The sequence below is a fragment of the Epinephelus lanceolatus genome, chromosome 10 (assembly GCF_041903045.1).
Source record: "Epinephelus lanceolatus isolate andai-2023 chromosome 10, ASM4190304v1, whole genome shotgun sequence".
NCBI lineage: Eukaryota > Metazoa > Chordata > Actinopteri > Perciformes > Serranidae > Epinephelus > Epinephelus lanceolatus.
The window spans coordinates 42042834-42062736 of NC_135743.1; the positions used below are offsets into that span (position 1 = coordinate 42042834).

General features: G+C 40.1%; 1 protein-coding gene across 2 annotated transcripts in view; it reads right to left on the reverse strand.

Moving 5' to 3' along the window:
- hace1 (HECT domain and ankyrin repeat containing E3 ubiquitin protein ligase 1) overlaps positions 1 to 19903 on the reverse strand; it is a 52536-nt gene that overhangs the window by 19270 nt on the left and 13363 nt on the right. The window contains exons 5-16 of one of the 2 annotated variants that reach the window (XM_033640136.2): positions 19761 to 19836; positions 18788 to 18919; positions 16472 to 16554; positions 16117 to 16213; positions 15916 to 16017; positions 15701 to 15807; positions 13347 to 13497; positions 10540 to 10614; positions 6942 to 7246; positions 2360 to 2428; positions 2096 to 2183; positions 56 to 167 (exon numbers count right to left, since the gene is read on the reverse strand). In XM_033640136.2, coding sequence (XP_033496027.1) covers positions 56 to 167; positions 2096 to 2183; positions 2360 to 2428; positions 6942 to 7246; positions 10540 to 10614; positions 13347 to 13497; positions 15701 to 15807; positions 15916 to 16017; positions 16117 to 16213; positions 16472 to 16554; positions 18788 to 18919; positions 19761 to 19836 — 1397 coding nt within the window. The remainder of the gene's footprint in view (positions 1 to 55; positions 168 to 2095; positions 2184 to 2359; positions 2429 to 6941; positions 7247 to 10539; positions 10615 to 13346; positions 13498 to 15700; positions 15808 to 15915; positions 16018 to 16116; positions 16214 to 16471; positions 16555 to 18787; positions 18920 to 19760; positions 19837 to 19903) is intronic. The other variant, XM_033640137.2, reaches the window with a different exon arrangement.

Below are 19903 nucleotides of genomic sequence, written 5' to 3' on the forward strand. Positions count from 1 at the left end.
ATCTTCTCCCCACCACACACTGACACTGTTCATATATAAAGAGGACATTTTCTACCTCTGTGGATGAGCAGGATGTCGTTCTCGTTGACCGGACGATGAACCATGTCTGAGTCTGGCTGGCCGGCCAGCAGATGCTCATAGAACCACTCACAGCGATCCTTGAAGGGCTGAGAGGGAAAACAAGACTTCATCCCACACTGCACAGCACTTTCCTAAACTAATTACCACTTCTATGTGCTTTCAACTCTCAGACTGTGGATTTTTCAGTCTCAGCCAACGACTCGGAAAGCCTTCAGTGCTGAAATACTCGTCTGTAATACAGAGATGAAGCTGGGGTCTATTTGCATAATATATGCCTTTGTTCTCTAAGCGTTGGAGGTAGAGTGAAGGATGAGCGAGGAAGAGAGAGAAAGGCTTTTCCCCCCGGGGCTGCAGGGCGTACTGAGAAAGGAATCAGGAGATGAAATCAAATTCACCAGGTTAAAGTCTGTAATTAAAACAAGGGCCTACTCCCAGGCGAGCCATAATCCATGGGTAACGAGGCTCGAACGCTGCAGCTCAAATATGAATACTGAAGAGTGAGGGAACAGCACACAACTCGGAGCAGCACTTAAAATTTATGAAGCCATATAAATGGAACTTAAGACAAGTGTTATCGCCATGGTTGTAACACTGTTAAATGATCCTGAAGTGAATACAGGGGACTTTCAAAGTCACTTTCCATAAAGTCCCTGAAGACAGTCACATACAGACACAGAGGGACTCTGACTTATCAAAGGAAAGAATTAAGAATAAGATACATACTTTTGAGCCACAGTGTAGTTTGCATACAAGAGAGACAAATCAAGCTGCCCAGGCCTATGGGGGAAATTTAATGTATTTCACTCAGTTTGGGAGCTAATAAATGATGGCTGATTTTACAAGGTCCTGATCAGCTTGACCACCTGTGTACATTCTCTGTGAGGACCTTTAATAACTAGAAATACACATCTTCCCCCAGGCAGCACAGAAGATCTATACAATGAGCACAGTTTCAAGGTGGACAGCCAAGATCAGTGTCACCAATTCTGTATCTGACCAAATGTCTCCCCTTCTGTTCCTGAGATATGACATTAAATAAAGACAAAGAAAACTGCAGAAAATTATGTCACAGTGACTTCAACCTTTGACCATTTGAATATAAAATGTCATCATTTTATCCTTTTTCAAAATTTGTGTGAGAATGTTGACATAACTAGCATATGAATTCTTGAGATATGGCCAAAAACATGTTTTGTGAGGTCACATCAACCTTTGACCTTCGAACGCCAAATTGTAATCAGTTCATTTTTGAGTCTAAGTGGCTATTTGTGCCAAATTTGAAGAAAATCTCTCAAGGCGTTCTTGAGATATCAAATTCACAAAAATGAGATGTATGGAAGGTCCCAGTGACCTTGACCCTTGACCACAAAAATCAAATTAGTTCACTGTTGAGTCAAAATGAATGCTTGTGCCAAATTTTAAGAAATTTCCTCAGGGTGGTCTTGAGATATCGCGTTCACAAGAATGAGACAAACAAGGTCACAGTGACCTTGACCTTTGACCACAAAAATCTAATTTGTTCATCTCTGAGTCGTCATTGTGTGTTTGTGCCAAATTTGAAAGAATTCATTTAAGATGTTCTTGAGGTATCGCATTTACTATGAGACAGATGAGGTCACAGTGAACTTAGCTCTTGACCTTTGAAACAAAAACATGGTAAAACAAGGTCCAGGTTGTAAAATTTCCCTTTAGGTAGATGACTGAATTTCAATATTAAGATTATGAAAGTATTTTTGCTACTACCTTTATATGTACACTAGATCTACTATATTGCAATGTTTCAGTGTGTAACTGTAGTAAATATGAGGCGACAACATTCAAATCAACATACAGATAAGAAAAGGTTTATGGATGTTGTGGGTTACATACTTCAAGTGTGCACTTTCTGATGAAAAACAACTGTTATCTCTTGCTCGAAGAAGAACAGACCATGTTTTCCGGTGGACTGAATTTAGCTTACAAACTTGTGCTGCCATGTAAAGGCTCTAAAACCCTTTAGTAAATGAATCCTTACCTGGCCCTTAATGATATGCATGAAGCGTGACATCAACTCTGGACACTCCAGGAGGAAATGGAAATGGTTAAAGATGATCTTTGGATTCCTGAAAAAAAAAAAGAAGCAGAGGGATGAACAGAGCAAGAAACATGACGAGGGACTAAGAGTACAGAGAGATAAGAGCGGAAATAAATTAGGAGGAAAGAAGCTGCTAGATCAATCCTCAGGCTCTGGGTGCTGTGCGGGGAGGCTGAAGTATGGCAGAGGGCCACATTGACTCACCTGGTTACAAAACACTTGAGCACCTCATCGTGCTTGCAGACAAACTCGATAAAGCGAGGAGACGTCATTCTGGGTGAGGGGAGAGGGAGGTGAAGAGTGAGGAAGATGAAGTGAGAGAGAAAAAGAGACAGCATTACCATCTCAGTACCAGCATCTGTTTTACAATCAGATCATTCAGTTTTATCTGAAATGGCAAATTTTCCTACACTGACAATTATATTGGATCATAACAGAAGACATCACTTTGTGATAAAGAGCAGAGTAAAGAAGATGAGAGCAACATCAACAGAAACAGAGAGAGCTCAGCTCAGCAGGCAGGTCAATAACAGGCCTCTACTGACTGTTAAGTAAGAATCGTTAATGACTGAATTGTGTATAATTATGGACCCAGAGAAAAGTTTAAACAAAGAGAGTGAAATGTAAGTGCAAACAGGAGGCAGACAAAGCAGTGCAGATCTCAGTGGGAGCTATTTCAAGTTCTTGAAAACTGAGTAGTGCACTGAGTATGCATACATAAAGTACAGGCCAAAAGTTTGGACACACCTTCTCATTCAATGCGTTTTCTTTATTTTCATGACTATTTACATTGTAGATTCTCACTGAAGGCATCAAAACTATGAATGAACACATGTGGAGTTATGTACTTAACAAAAAAAGGTGAAATAACTGAAAACATGTTTTATATTCTAGTTTCTTCAAAATAGCCACCCTTTGCTCTGATTACTGCTTTGCACACTCTTGGCATTCTCTCCATGAGCTTCAAGAGGTAGTCACCTGAAATGGTTTCCACTTCACAGGTGTGCCTTATCAGGGTTAATTAGTGGAATTTCTTGCTTTATCAATGGGGTTGGGACCATCAGTTGTGTTGTGCAGAAGTCAGGTTAATACACAGCCGACAGCCCTATTGGACAACTGTTAAAATTCATATTATGGCAAGAACCAATCAGCTAACTCAAGAAAAACCAGTGGCCATCATTACTTTAAGAAATGAAGGTCAGTCAGTCCGGAAAATTGCAAAAACTTTAAATGTGTCCCCAAGTGGAGTCGCAAAAACCATCAAGCGCTACAACGAAACTGGCACACATGAGGACCGACCCAGGAAAGGAAGACCAAGAGTCACCTCTGCTTCTGAGGATAAGTTCATCCGAGTCACCAGCCTCAGAAATGGCAAGTTAACAGCAGCTCAGATCAGAGACCAGATGAATGCCACACAGAGTTCTAGCAGCAGACCCATCTCTAGAACAACTGTTAAGAGGAGACTGCGCCAATCAGGCCTTCATGGTCAAATAGCTGCTAGGAAACCACTGCTAAGGAGAGGCAACAAGCAGAAGAGATTTGTTTGGGCCAAGAAACACAAGGAATGGACATTAGACCAGTGGAAATCTGTGCTTTGGTCTGATGAGTCCAAATTTGAGATCTTTGGTTCCAACCGCCGTGTCTTTGTGAGACGCAGAAAAGGTGAACGGATGGATTCCACATGCCTGGTTCCCACTGTGAAGCATGGAGGAGGAGGTGTGATGGTGTGGGGGTGTTTTGCTGGTGACACTGTTGGGGATTTATTCAAAATTGAAGGCACACTGAACCAGCATGGCTACCACAGCATCCTGCAGCGACATGCCATCCCATCCAGTTTGCCTTTAGTTGGACGATCATTTATTTTTCAACAGGACAATGACCCCAAACACACCTCCAGGCTGTGTAAGGGCTATTTGACCAAGAAGGAGAGTGATGGAGTGCTGTGGCAGATGACCTGGCCTCCACAGTCACCGGACCTGAACCCAATCGAGATGGTTTGGGGTGAGCTGGACCGCAGAGTGAAGACAAAGGGGCCAACAAGTGCTAAACACCTCTGGGAACTCCTTCAAGACTGTTGGAAAACCATTTCAGGTGACTACCTCTTGAAGCTCATGGAGAGAATGCCAAGAGTGTGCAAAGCAGTAATCAGAGCAAAGGGTGGCTATTTTGAAGAAACTAGAATATAAAACATGTTTTCAGTTATTTCACCTTTTTTTGTTAAGTACATAACTCCACATGTGTTCATTCATAGTTTTGATGCCTTCAGTGAGAATCTACAATGTAAATAGTCATGAAAATAAAGAAAACGCATTGAATGAGAAGGTGTGTCCAAACTTTTGGCCTGTACTGTATATATATATATATATATACAGCTTTATCAGGAATCAAAAAAGGTAGAAGTGTTGGTAGTAGTAGTAGCAATCCATCAGTGTGCTAGCAGAATAAGCATTAGTTTTCCATTTGAATGCAGACTATCAATAGAGATAAATGCACTTGAGGCATATAGTACATCTCTCCTTGTCACTAAGAAGACATCAGGCTCAGCACAGCAGAGACTGAGGAGTGACACCTCTCAGCAGGGGAACTTGAGCTGTCTACAGAGGACACATTTCAGCTGTGTTACTCATTCGTCTGCCTTGCATGCATTTGACAGAACAGATACGCTTGTATGTTTGTCAATACAGCTGTTTACACCTGCTGTGTAACAGCTTCACTCACACTTTAGCACATAACAGCAATGTGGTTGGTCTTTTTAAGCTTGAAATGTTTTTTTATTTATTTTTTTTAACAACAGTGGATGTGTTTGTGAGTTCTGTCAATGGCTGTGGTGACACGTGGTGTGTCGCTGACGTAAGACGGAAGCTGCTGCTTTTGCATTAATTTCACTACACAGCCTTTGTAGACAATGTGTTACTGTGGACTCTGAGTCTACAGATGGATGCAGGGTGGATATGAAGCTTATGAGACACTACAAACAGCAGCAGCATAAAGAAAAGAGTGAGCAGATCACTGACATCACATCACATTGGATCTATGTTGCAGTGGGTATTAAAGCAGGCTTCAGAGCTAGAAATACTTTTCTTCTGTGTACATGCATGAGTGCATTTGACTTTTAAAGTTACAGGCACCAAAATATTCTTACTTGGACCAGAAAATCTTGTTATTGCACCATGTGGTTTATTTGTTCTCCTTTATCCACATTTCCACCATGGTTGGATTTGACCAAAATTACAGTGAAGTTCCAAATCCAGAGTTCTCGCAAGAGCACAATTTGAATTTGCTCAGCGAGTCACTCTGGCAATCAGTAAAGATGCTCATTACCCATGCCCTCGTAGCCGAGCTGCACCAATCACATCGGTGTATCTGATACAGGCGGGCCAGAGGTGAGCTAAACAGATGACGACAGCGCTGCGATGACGAAGTCCGGAATCAGTCAGTAAACACTGAAAGATGGCTATGGATGAACACCAGTTGTTTGAAACGGCTTTGGCCGCTACAATGAACGAGTTAGACTTGGCTTTTTCTCTAAAAGAGGAACAGAAGAGGGCGCACAAATCTTTCCTTTGCAAGAAGGACGTTTTTGCTGTTTTGCCGACCGGATACGGCAAGAGTCTAATCTACCAGTTAGCTCCACTGGTAGTGCTCTGGATACGTCACCCCGTGTATTGTTCTGATTGGTCGTGGTGTTATCCAATTGTGTGCAGTGATATTTTCAAATGCATGCTTGGTGCCGCCCCTCGAGTTGGGCCATTTACATTACTCATAGCCAGACCCTAAATCTTTCTAGATTTGGGTCTGGATTTCCAGGCTAGTTAAGTTCAGTGAAACTACTTCAAACTTTATATGGTCATAGTTGCATTTTAAGCAGCTTCTCAGCAAACCTTAAATGGAGACCTTTTTAAATTATTCATATTGGGTCTTCTTGGTGTACACTTTTTTCCATGTTATTAAATAAATAGATATTAACTGACTGATTATTTACCTCTACGCTTCAATTACCATCTTCCAATGTTTACAGAAGCTTTTTATGCAGTTTGTAGTCTCTATATTCAGTGAATGTAGAGTCTGTAGGCAAACCCCGGAGATCTTGCCGCCGGAAGAAAAGCGGAAGAGCCCTGGTTTCCGGTGCTAGGGTGTTTGTAGTCCGCGTGATATTGACCAATCACGTTTGAGCCGGCTGCAGTTGTTGCCAGGTTAAACGGTCCATGCGGTGAACTAACGAGGCGGAACATAATTGCGTGAGTCTTGTGGTCAATGTGTGAGTTGACACCTGTACCAAATTATGTGTACCAGTGCATGTAGAGCTGAGAATTATGTGCACAGCTCAAATTCTGTGTGTACATATGCATGTGGTACTTTGAGCCCTGCTTTATACTAGTACTGGCCGTATACTGGCAGTAGTACCAGTAATAGAAGTGGTGGCTGTGGTAAAAGTATCAGAAGTAGCATAGCAGTAGTGGCTGTACCAAGAGTAGTATAAGTAGTGGCTATAGTACTAGTGTCAGTAGTAGTACAGCAGTAGTGGCAGTGGTAGTACCAAGAGTAGTATTAGTAGTGGCTGTAGTAGCAGTAGTACAGTTGCTGTAGTAGTAGTGGCTATAGTATTAGTGTCAGTAGTAGTATAGCAGTAGTGGCAGTGGTAGTACCAAGAGTAGTAGTGGCTGTACAGTAGTAGCAGTAGCACAGCTGTGATCTTAACAGACTCCAGATGTACAGAACCAAAATTTAACTTTTTCCTGTGTACTGACTACATATGACAGCTGACAAGTGAAGTCTGAACACAGACCCTTGTGGCATCTGACAGGAGCAGCACATATAGAAGGCCTGGATCACAGCGCTGAGCCGATTGGCCGTCATGGAGATGACATCCTCGCCGTCAGCATAGACCTCTGTTTCCATGACAGTCTGAGGGTCCAGTAAGGAGGGGAGTTTGGGTGTGGACCCGGAGTGGTCGACCTCTCGCTGTTTCAGAAGCAGAGAGGCTATCTCGCTGCTGGATGAGGAGGAAGACGGGTTCTTCCTGTTCCTGTCCAGCTCTGTGGAGATAAGCACCAGCCACTCATCCAGGGAGTGCCACAGCAGCTCCAAAGGCTAAAAGAGACAGACAATAGGTGAGAGGTACACAGGATCAAAGAGAAAACAAAGAGAGTGATCAATGAAGATATATGAAGAGTAACTTTAGCCTTCACCTTTTCCACAGAATCTGGGATTGAGTGAAGACAAATTTCAAAGAGGAAAAAGTTCTAGAGAATGCCCTTTGTCCAACTGACTACAAGCAAAGAACGTTCTGACTACACTAAAGGTCGCTGAAATCAGGATCAGGATTTCAAAGATCTGAGGACCCTGTCAGTTGCACCAGCAGAGAAGTTTGCTTTTTATTGTCAGGTCATCCAAATCGCAAAAAAATACATATTTTCTTTCTTACCTCTTGTGCCATCTACAGTAGCAACAGAGGTGTGAATTCACAGAGTGGATGGTGGCTGCTGACAGCACTATGAATTGCACATCACTTGGAACTGTTTGCGCTGCCAAGGTTTGATTCACAAAAGACATTGCGCTAATGACATTACAGCACAAACACACAAATAAAGTGTTGTCACTGGATACAATCATCCATATGCCAAAGTATAAATTTTGTAGGTAGAACAATGGCAGAGAAAAAAAGAAAACTGAAATTTTCAAACTGAAGTGACAGGACCTGACCAGTTCACTTCAGGCAAGGAATTTATACCTGACAGGCAGAAACTATATTTGGGCTTAATATCCAAGTCTGTCAGTGCCCTTCAGTTACCACCAACCCTCTGAAGATGCTAATAATTACATTGTAACTGCATGTGGCTATTAGTGCTGCTCTTTATGAATTGGACTGTTTTTTGCAATAATGCTAATTTGCGTAGAAAGGGGCCAATTTTGCACAAAATTACCTAATTTAAATACATGTAATTTAAATTTAATTAAATTAATTAAATTAAATTAATTTAATTTAAATACATAGCACAGGAGCACCAAGACGCTATTTGCTTGGCAGTGCAGTTTGGGTTGCATTTGACCCTTTGCAGGTGCTTTGAGAATTACATGGCTTCTTTTCGTCCTATTTGTGCAGGTTGAGACAGCCACAAAAGCTGCGCAACCCTTTTGTGAACTCGCCCGAGATAGCTGTGTTTTCTTTGACCACGTTTTTAGATATTTGTCTCTAATTGTCTCTGATTATTTGCCTTCAATTGAGGTGAATGGTATTCTGTCTGAAGAGCTCATAAGAGGGAAAATTGACAGTTAAAAAAAAATAAAAAAGATAATAGAATTACCGCCTCGCAGTTGTATGCCTACAGTTACAGTTTACATCCATGTCTGTCCACACTCATGTAGCCATGACAGTGCTTTAAATGTGGAAGTTATTGCAAAAAAGTTACACACTCGACAACATGAATGTTTCACACACACATTTTCAACCCAGCAGCACAGAAGATCTGTACAATCAGCACAGTTTCAAGGTGGACACCCCAGATTCAGTATCTAACCAAATGTCTCCCCTTCTGTCCATCAGTTATGACGCTGAATAATGGCCCAAAAAAACCTTTATCATTAAAGACATTTTTATGAAATTTTGACATAATTATCCTGTGCATTTTTGAGTTATGGCCAAAACATGTTTTTGGGCTAACAGTGACCTTCACCTTTGACCACCAAAATGTAATAAGTTTATCCTTGAGTTCTAATGGACATTTGTGCTAAATTTAAAGAAATTCCCTCAAGATATTCTTTAAATATTATGTTAACTTGAATAAGACCGACAAGATCACGATGACCTTGGCCTTTTACTACCAAAATCTAATCAGTTTGTTGTTGAGTCTAAGTGGACTTCTGTGCCAAGTTTGAAGAAATTTCCTTGTGGTGTTCTTGAGATATCACATGATATGAGAATGCGCTGGACGCAAGGTCACAGTGACCTTGACCATTGACCACCAAAATCTAATCCGTTTATAGCAGAGCCCAAGCAGACATTTGTGCCAAATTTGAAGAAATTCCCTCGAGGTGTTCTTGAGATATTGAGTTCATGAGAATAATACAGACATGGTAACAGTGACTTTGACATTTGAAAGCCAAAATCAGTTCATAGTTAAGTCTAAGTGAACGTTTGTGCCAAATCTCAAGAAATTCTGTTCTTATATTGCGTTGACGAGAATAAACACGGATGGACAGACAACACGAAAACATAATACCTGCGGCCGTAGCTATCGCCAGCATGGAGGCACAAAAAAGTAAACGGCAAAATCTCGTTTCAGACACAGTGACCTTGTTTCTCTGCATAATCCACATTCTGTGGTCCTGAGTTTGTTGTAACTACTTGCTATTGGAGAATAAATCCCTATGAATACTCTTCATCTTTACTGTATTTGGGTGGAGGGTGAAATCTAAAAGATTTTTGTTATTTGGATGAAAATACCCTTTAAACAAATGTGCTGCATGATGAGAAGGTTTTGTTTCTAAGTTAGTGTCGGTACAGAATCCTGTTTAAGTCTTACAACAACAATTTTTATAAAAGGTTAACTATGGAATCATTAAATGTCATTAAATGTCTTGACTCCCTGGAAGAACAAATCATATATATCTCAATGTGACTTTCCTGGCTAAATAAAGCATAAATGAAATAAATAAAATCTTCCACATCAACTGTGAACTTTTTTTATGGTGATTTTGTTCTGGTTTGCTTTCTTTTCTCCATTTAATTAAAGATTTTTGGCTCTTTACAGTTAGCAAATGGACGTGCAAACGTGTGCCACAGATAGCAAACCGAAACACTACAGTATCTAAACCTTCCTTTCTGTGTGTTAAAGGGGTGAAGTTAGAAGTCAGTCTGAGTAGTGTTGATGCAAATCAAAAAAATCACACAATCCCAACCCCAAGATAATGACAACTATTTAGGGTTGAGCAATTCTGAAATATGTATACTATAAGCTATGACATTTGTCAAACTTAAAGAGTCATGCCAAAGTCACTGCTACTTTAAAAGAAATTTGTTGGGTCAGGTGATTGCAGGCAGAGTTCAAATCATTGAGCAGAACTGCTTTATGACCGTAATAGATTTATAGGATTGGAAGGACCTTGATAGCATGAAAGCAGATTTTATCAATATTGCCCAACCCTAACTCTGTCCAAACCCACCAAAGTACCGATCATTTTCAAATGGAATATTAAATATCAGAGTAAATCACCTGTCAGACTTTCATTCAGTGGAAGATGAAATTTAAATACCCAGCTCCAACTACCTTGACGGTAGGAAGGTTTCCACAGATCAAATTTCCCAGATTTTAACACATCAGTGTATTTGACATGCAGAGGTTTATGATTAACTGCAAATGATAAAAAAAATATCCATGTCTCACATCAAAGACAGCAGAACCTGTCCAGGAACATTCAGCTTTTTGTACCGTCTCCACCTCCATCTGTCTCACACACATCTGTAACCAATGGAGTCAGTTCTTATTGCTGCTGTTGTAGTTGAAAGGACACAAAGTCGAGTCAGTATTATCATGTGCCACTGTTGCCAACTAGCTTTCAATACAAGATGCAATACACTACACAAAGTTTCACTATTGCCCCTCTGCTGTTTTTGTACTACCACCAGAACATGGCAAAGTCAGACATTTTCAAACCCTACACATGAGTGCTGTAGTCATCAATGTTTTCATATTAACAAAGGCTCACATGACTCAGTGTTATATGAAAGGGGTCACTCGTGGGGACAAACCCACAATGACTTATAACCAACTCTGCAGCTTAGTGGCATTTTTTGAGTCTTTTAGCTCATTGTTTTGGCTTACTTTCACCACTTTCATCAACTTCAAAAGTAATAAGCTAAACATCAGTACTTAAACCACATAGTAACAGTTTCATTACAAACTCCAAAAGCTGGAGTATGTTATTTTGAGGCCAATCTTGATATTTGAAAGTTAAAAAAGAAAAAGAAAAAAAGAAAACTCCAAATTCTTTTCAAAATAACACAAACTCATAACACAAACATTTTCGATAACTGTCACATAAATGAGGTTCGTCAATTAGTGACCAAGATATGTAGTGAGCAGGACATTCTACAGTCCAAAAATAAACATGTTAGTGCTCTCTGGTGAAACAAAAGAACAGGCAGGCTCAACTTAAATGTCTCATAAGTAAAGACCAAATCAATGTGACATTGCACAAAAAACAGCAATCAGTACATTTGTCTTTTTCTGTTGTCATTTTCAGCCATAACTAACATTTAAAAGATACTCAGTTAATCACTGTGGTCCGACCTGTCAGCACTGATGCTAAACAATGTGCTGCTGTGGACAAGGACGCTATATTTTAATATCTATTCAACTTACCGTACACTAACCAACTGAGGACACGGTAGACCAGTTGAGCTAAGTAAAATTACCGTTTCAGTCTGGTGGCTTTGATGTAAAGCAGTGAAAATATTTTAAATACACCGTACACTTAAACTGGTGTTGATTTTTTTTGGGTGGGCCTTTCTTGAGGTGACTAAAAACTCACCATGTGCGGCAGCATTTGCTCAGCGCTGTTTGATATTATGTATGTGACGTAAGGGTTTTCTACCTGGAAGTTGTTGTAAATACACATTGTGATCTATAATGGTCTGTAATGGGTCTATAATGGGTGCTGTCCAAACAAAAAAACAAAAAATAAATCACAAAAAAAACGAATACATTTGTTGGCACTCACAAATGACAATAGACGTGTTCATCACATTTAACACATTTAACGTGTAATGCATTGAGCGTCTTTAACCAGGGTTGGACATTAACTTTTTTGTCCACCTGCCACTGCCACTGGTAGATTACACAATAGACCAGCTACCCAATATATCACCTTTTTTTTGGCTGATGAGTGAAGCCAATTCAGCCGCCACTCGATGCATGTTTTACCAGCATTTGACTGGTGGCTGGTGCTAATTTCCAACCCTGGTTGACATGTCCATTGTCTTCTTCTGTCACGCATAATTAAAAGTAACATTTACTTATTTGTGAGTGCTCTCTTGTTGACAAACTCTGCAATGGTGACACTGTATCTAAATAAACTAATTTCTTCAGTATTTCTGCAATAACATTTCCGTTACTAGGAATTTCCGTTACATTACTTTTCCATTACATTGGATTTTTTGTCGATATCCAAAATGCAGATACATAATACCTCATTTGACCGATAACTGATACCGATATTGATATATCCACTTTTTTCCCCCACCTAATTTTAGTGATCATCAAGTCTCTTCTGTAGTGGAATTGACATCATATTTTGCATGTCTACTCTTATTGTGATGGCCCACCAGGAGATGGAGACATTATACAGAATGCTTTTCAGTGTTTGAAATATTCATTCATTGTGCAAAATAAGAAAAAGCATGTTGGCTGCTTCCAATTGTTCATATGTCGCCTCTGATATATTTGTCTGTAGTAAGATTAAGTATTAAAGGGACATTGTGTAACATTTTCAGTTGTTTACTGGCAAAGATCGATGTCTGCATTCATAAATATGTCATCATTGGTGTACTATTCCACCAATAATCTGACTTATTCTTGTGAAAGGAGAATTTCGGATTTGTTTGTACATTGTGCGGGTAAGTCCTCTGGGTAGTTCCATAACGTTTCGCCATCTTGAGAATACATCCACCAGCAAGGTATATATAGCACCAAGGAGCAAGAGGCGCATCGCTACTACCCCGGCAAATATGAAACAAAGTCCCACTCTTTGAGCATAATGTAAGATCATATGCAGCATCACGGGGGAGGGAATCCTCGTCTCAACAGTTTTACCACAAAGTATGACTTTCTTGACCTTAAAATTTATGTTTTACATTCATTAACAACATATTTAGATTTCATGTCGCGACTCAAACGGGAACAAAAGATAATATTGCTCTCCCCATTCACTGCCATTCATATTTTTTCCAATCTAAGGTCCCATGAGCTTTACCAGAAGTGGCATGACTTCTGCACTCTATTACAAGAATCGGGGGCAAAACAGTGTGCAGATTTCTCTATTTTGTGCCTCAATATTTACTTAATTTTTGCTTACATTTGAATCTCACACTGCAAATAACACAGAACATACACTACTTCCATCCCAGCAGACTACTCAGTGGTTTTACAGCCCTTACAGATCACAGTATACTTTCTATACAGCTTGTACTAACCTTAAAGACCTGGCTGCGAGGTGTCTTGTTGCCGTTGTAGCCCATGTCGTTGCCATTGTTGGGGGATGAAGGCCCCAGGCGAAACACATGGCAGAAAATACGAACAATTCTCAGCAGACTCTTCATCTGAGCTTCATAACTGCTGGACAGGCTGAGGAGGGACAGAGTCAAACACATCTTAGCACCACTCAACAATCAGTTTGTAATGCAGTTCCATCAAATCAAACACACTGTCACAGATAAGACAGCTGCAGTACAGGGAGGCACGATATTGTAATCTTTGCCATTTGTAATTGTTTCCAAGTCTGTCTGCAGTCAGTGAGGGAGAGGAGTACTGATCACTCTGATTCAACTGAGTAAAACAGGGGACACTTGTTCTGTGAGAACATCTTTGATCCTCTATTTCTTCTCAGCATTGATCTTTAAAGCTTCGCTGTGAGATGCTGATGTCACACTGCTGTCTTACACAAAGACAACCTCTGAGAAATATCTAAAGGGGGAAAACAGTTCCCTTCTGTCCATCAGCCATCACTGAAACACTCAGAATTACACAGAAAGTCACACATTCAATCTATTGATTCTAGTTAAGTGTCTATGACTGTCGGTGACTTGATTTTTAATATGTATCTGTATCTTAAATTCTAAATCTTAAAATAATAAATTGGTTATTGAGGTGAATCCTGGTAGAGGAAAGGCTTCTGTTAGGAAAGAGACAGTTTGAAATCACGAAGGACCAGGACACACAATGTTCAATAATCTATAATCTGTACTGGTTTTAATTTTTATCTACATCACAAGCATGACAGGATAGAATGATAGAGACCACAAATTGTTATTTTTACATTTATGTAATGTGATTTAAGAAAGGAGAAACAGTAGAGATGGGTTCATGATACCAAAGCTACAAAACTTGTTTCACTCCTGTGAGGCACACTGTTTCAATACATTGTGTCTGAGTTTGTATCAAATCAAGAACACCACGTGATTGATGACATCTGAAGCGTCAAATGTCACTGGTGCAACCGAAAGCGCTTCATTCAGTTGGACAGGTTTAAAAGTTTTGCATGTTACTATGTTACTATGCTGAGAAGAATAACAGAAATATGGTGATGTACACTGGAAAGGTGTTTATTCATGAGCATGAGAACATTGCCACTTGATACCAGGTAATTACGTTAAAATAAAAATAAAAAGCTAATATTATGAATATCATTCTCCAATCATATCACACTGCAATTCATATAAACTATACCAATACAGTACATTAAGGTTTAAAGTCAGCAAAATGTTTTATACAGTATGTAGGCTTTGTGGATAATGCATTAATTAATTATTTTACTGTAACATTCTGCACAATACCATCAACAGGGTTCCCACACATTTTCATGGAGAAAATTTCAAAACTTTTCTATGACTTTAAGGACCCATAATAAGAAATTTAAACTTGCCCAGCGTTCTTCAAACATATCAGATTCAAACTCAATTCAAACATAAATTTCAGCTAGCTGCCACACGTGGAGGAAGAGTAAGAACGCAGGGAGAAAACGAGGAAAGGTATGTGATGGTAAACAAAATGTTGTCACACATGGATGCATATCTGAGCTGTTACATTGATAGCTTCAGAAAATACAATTGACGTTATGTTGCGTTATGTTGAAGGTTATCCAGAGCAGATAACTTTAACAATGTCATTATACACACAACAAAATTCCACAACTTTTTTAAAACTGTCAATGATTTTTACTAATTCTATGACTTTTCCAGGCCTGGAAAATGTGAATTCCATGACTTTTCCAAGTTTTCCATGAGTACAGGAATCTTGCATCTACATTTGATGCAGCTGATGGTAAAAAGTATTCTGATCAAAAGAATTTCAGATTTAATGACAACACACAGGCTTACTGCACACATAAAACTATTAAATTCTGAGAGGGGCTGTGGTGCTTCGGTCAGTCTTAAAGGGCTGCTGTACGTTCTGCAAACCACCAGATGTCACTGTGTTCGCTGCGTTTGAAGCCCTAAAGCTTTGAATCTTTTTCAAATCTTTTTCTTTCGCCCATCCCTAAGATACAAGATATAAGATATATACATAGATATAAGTCGTTAAACACAGAACTCTGAACTTTGGACGTAGTCAAACGGGCTGTTTCTCCCTGCTGACAGTCTTTATGCTGACATGAGATTCATACCAATCTGAACATCTCACTCTGAAAGAAAGTCAAGAAGTGGTTCCCAAAACATGTCAAATGATTCCTGCCTCTAAAACTGTGAATACGTCAAAACATTCTGTATAACAGATCAATAACAAACAAGAAAAAGAGGCAAATATGAGAATCAAATATATAAAGTTATACCTGAGAAGCTTGTGTCCATTGGTGGTAGCCACCTCAGCAAGACTGGTCAAGATCCTCTGGTAATGACTGTCGCTCTGCTGAGAGACATGCTCCAGGACCTGCCTGAGCTACACACACACACACACACACACACACACACACACACACACACACACACACATCAATAGAAGTGTATGCACAGGGACTGAATGACTGTAGAGACAACGTGGTCCTACCATGTTCTCCTTCATATCATCATTTTGTGTCATCTGGATGAGGGTCTGGAAAAGTCTGCCGTGGTGCTGGATGAGGATCTCACAGGTCTCCCCATATCCACCCTGACCACGCACAGGAGGTACAGTAACAACACACAACACTAACAGAAAAAGGTGTAAAGGTCGTGGATGGTAAAAAGGAGGCAAAAAACACACACTCACCTGCACACAGAGATCCAGAGGAGTGATTCCATTCTTGTCAGCGAGGTATTTGGCACCTCGAGAGAGCAGGATCTGCGCTGTGTCTCTTTGACCATGACTACAGAACAACACAAGACAAGTTTCATACAACTACAGTAACGGACTGTCAAATACTGGCACTATGATACAAAGCGTTATCCATGGGTATTTTACAATAGTTCAATCCCTCACATTCCAGGTTGTAACATGTCAGTTACTAACTGTAAAAAGCCAACTCCGGTTGGTTAAGTCCTTCTTGAAATTAAGAGTCTAAGTATATGCATCAGTGCCACACCATGAATCATCAGCATTACAATACCATCACTGATGACATCACCTGCAGGCAAAGTAAAGGGGTGTGGCTCCAGAGACGTTGGGCCGATTGATGTCAGCTCCACTGTCCAGAAGACACAACACCGTCTGAGCAAACACACACACACACACACATCACACACTGATATACTGGATGATAGTAACAATTTACAGAAATGATTTCTGGGTCTACATTCTCATGATGTAATGGCTGAATTATCGATAGGATAAAAGGTTGTAAAATGAGAGGATCTCTGTAATGGATAATATCTGGTGTATTATTCATATATCTGGAGGAGAGCCAGGCATGGACAGCAGCTCCATCCACTAGTAGTGCGCACAGCCTAAGTGGGTGAGCCCTCTGTTGTGGGTGGCTCATGCTATGCTCACAGCAGTTAACCTCAAGGCTGCATCCTTATGACACTGTGACACACATGTATTTAATGATTGTAATGACAAGGATGTGTGGCAGGAGCCTCTGGCTTTACAACAACACTTGGCCAATTTTACAATCTTATGTGCTGTAAATTACAGCCCGCCAGTCACAATTACAGCTACAGGAACAGCCACATCCATAGCCAAGTTGCATTTTAGCTCCAAAACTACAGCCAAGCACCCAGTGGCTGTGATTCATCTCAGAGTTCCACCGGTAATATGGATCAAAGCAGGGGTGAAAGTAGGCGGTACAGTCTGGTACACTGTACCACTAAAAGATTCAGTGCTGACACACTGTAATGAAAGGAGGGGACAGCAGTTGTCTGCCTGAAGCAGTTTGTTACTGTAGAAAAGAGAAACCACAGATTCAAACTTCCCAGATCAATAACTTACAGGGCAAACATTGTTATCAGACAAAGTTTCTTTCCAATCGTAGTTAGGTAGACAATGAGCTATGACCAAATTTTCATCAAAACAAGGCGTTCTTCAAGCTGGGCAGTAACACTGCCCTGTGTGCATCTGGCTATGAGACAAGTACGCAGGGGCTGTCTACAAAGTACAACACTGAAAGGAGATGCTACAAAATTATTCAAAAGCTTAATTCTTATAAAGTATTATGTCCCAAAAATCACTACACACATCAATGCTCTCCTGTTGGTTACACCACCACACTTGGAACAGCTTGGAAAAATGTGCTTTTGCATTTTGGGGAAAAATTTACTCTCATTAAGTGTAGTGTCCCCAAATATTAAATAACTTTGATCTTAGAAACTCTTATGCCTCTGCACCAGTGGTCGCAGGCATTATATTTTCAGGTTGACCATCCACCCCGTCAAAGGTCAAGGTGACTGTGACCTCAAAAACATGTTTTTGGCCAGAACATAAGCCGACCACACATTTGCTAATGATAACAAAATTTCACACAAATGTCTAATAGGATAAAATGAAATGATGACATTTTATATCTTCAAAAGGTCAACTTTACTGTGACATCATTGTTTTCTGCAAAACACTTTTCTGGCCATTATTCAACGTCACATCTCAGGTACAGAAGGGGAACATTTGGTCAGATACTGATTTGGTGACACTAATCTTGGGTGTCCACATTAAATCTGTGCTGATTGTATTGTGCTGCTGAGTTAAAGATGTGTGTGAAGCATCCACGTTTTAAGATATTTAGCTTCTTTGCAGTGACATTGATATTTGAAGCATTGTCAGCTGTCATGGATATATAAGAATCTGGACAGACATAGATGTAAACAGCAATTTGACTGGTTAGTGGAGGCATACAACCAAGAAGTAGTTATTCTATTTGTTTCTGAGCACAATGATCTATGAATTCAAAGACAGAGACTTGTTCAACTATAGTCCATTAAAATTAGTTGTATTTTTCTCCTCATTTAAAACAAAACAAATTGTTATGATTTTGAAAGCTTTGTCAATATTCACTTCCGTGGCACTTTGACCATTCAAATGAATCATTTGCTAAACATGATGTTAAGTGTTAATTTCTTTCTACACTATACAGGCATTAAAAAAATGGACATGTATGTTTAGGGATCCATGAAGCTAAAGGCAGGAGGAGAACAACATGAAGCGATAAAGGTTGGAGTAGTAGTAACAGCATGAACTTCAATCTACTTTCACCCCTGGATCAAAGAGAATGCAAAATTCTGTCAACAACTGTGCCCTGCCAGTAAAACCCAATATTTACTGCCCTCAAACTACCGGCCATAAAGGCCTAAAAGCCTGGCAAGCAGCCCCTAGAAGCCATGCTGCTCCTAATGCACAAATGGACTAAAGTGGACTGAACTGATCCAGCCAAAGACTGACATCTGTTGCCAAGCTTTGAGTCCTGTGCTCTATATGGCTTTTTAATTAAAGAGGTATTTTAAAATTGGCTCACAGTTTTGTGTCCATTCTGACAGGCCACATGTAGAGCTGTCTGTCCCATGGCGTCTTCCACATCCACATTGGACACATGCTGGACCAGATCATGGAGGAGCTCAGTTCTTCCATTCACTGCCAACCAGTGGATCTGTAGCATTGGTTTACATGAACAAGCACTATCCTGACTACAGGAGGTAAAGGGGCAGTTTACCAAAAATCAAAACTACATATCTTATCTGTGGTGCTATTTATCAATCTAGACTGTTTTGGTGTGAGTTGTGGAGTGTTGGAGATATCAGCTGTAGTGATGTCTGCCTTCTCTCCAATATGATAGAACTAGATGGCACTCAGCTTGTCAAAGGACCAAAAAACAAATTTGAAAAACTCAACAGCAATGTCCCTTTCCAGAGATAATGACCAAGTTACTCAAGATAATCCACAGACCCTGCTGAGAGCAGTTTTATTTTGGAACTATTTTCTTTCTACCCAACTACACCCATCAACCATATCACCTTGCAAAAGGTAGTGTTCATCTACTCATGGATGAGAGGCTCCACCTTGTGACAGCACATTAATGGCGTCCTCCTCGGATGAGCTGTAATGCCAGCTAGTTCACTACTGTGAGGTGAGCTAGCTGTAGATGCACACTTCTTTCTAACCAGGACATGATTTCTGGAAGGAGACAATGCTGATGAGTTTTTCAAATCTATCATTACTTTGAGGACCACAAGCTGAGTGCCATCTAGTTTCATTATTTTTGGGAGAAGGCAGATATCTCCAACACTTGGCAGCTCACACCAAAACTATCTCGACATATAAATTGCACAACAGGTAAGAGGAGAAATATGTATTTTTGGGGTGAACTGTCCCTTTAAACAACCACCTGTCACAGAGATAACACTACAATAACTTGATTAACAATGATGATTGCATTGATTTTAAGACATTCAACAGAAACATGAAGCACAACCGGAGAAGAGTCCACTCACAGCAGTCAGTCCCTCATTGTTGCAGATGTTGACATCAGCATTATATTCCAGCAGTTTGCCCATACACTTCTTTTGTCTGAGGGAACAGTGAAGGACAGGGTTAACCATCAGTATCATCACACACACAGTCAACACTGTCAACA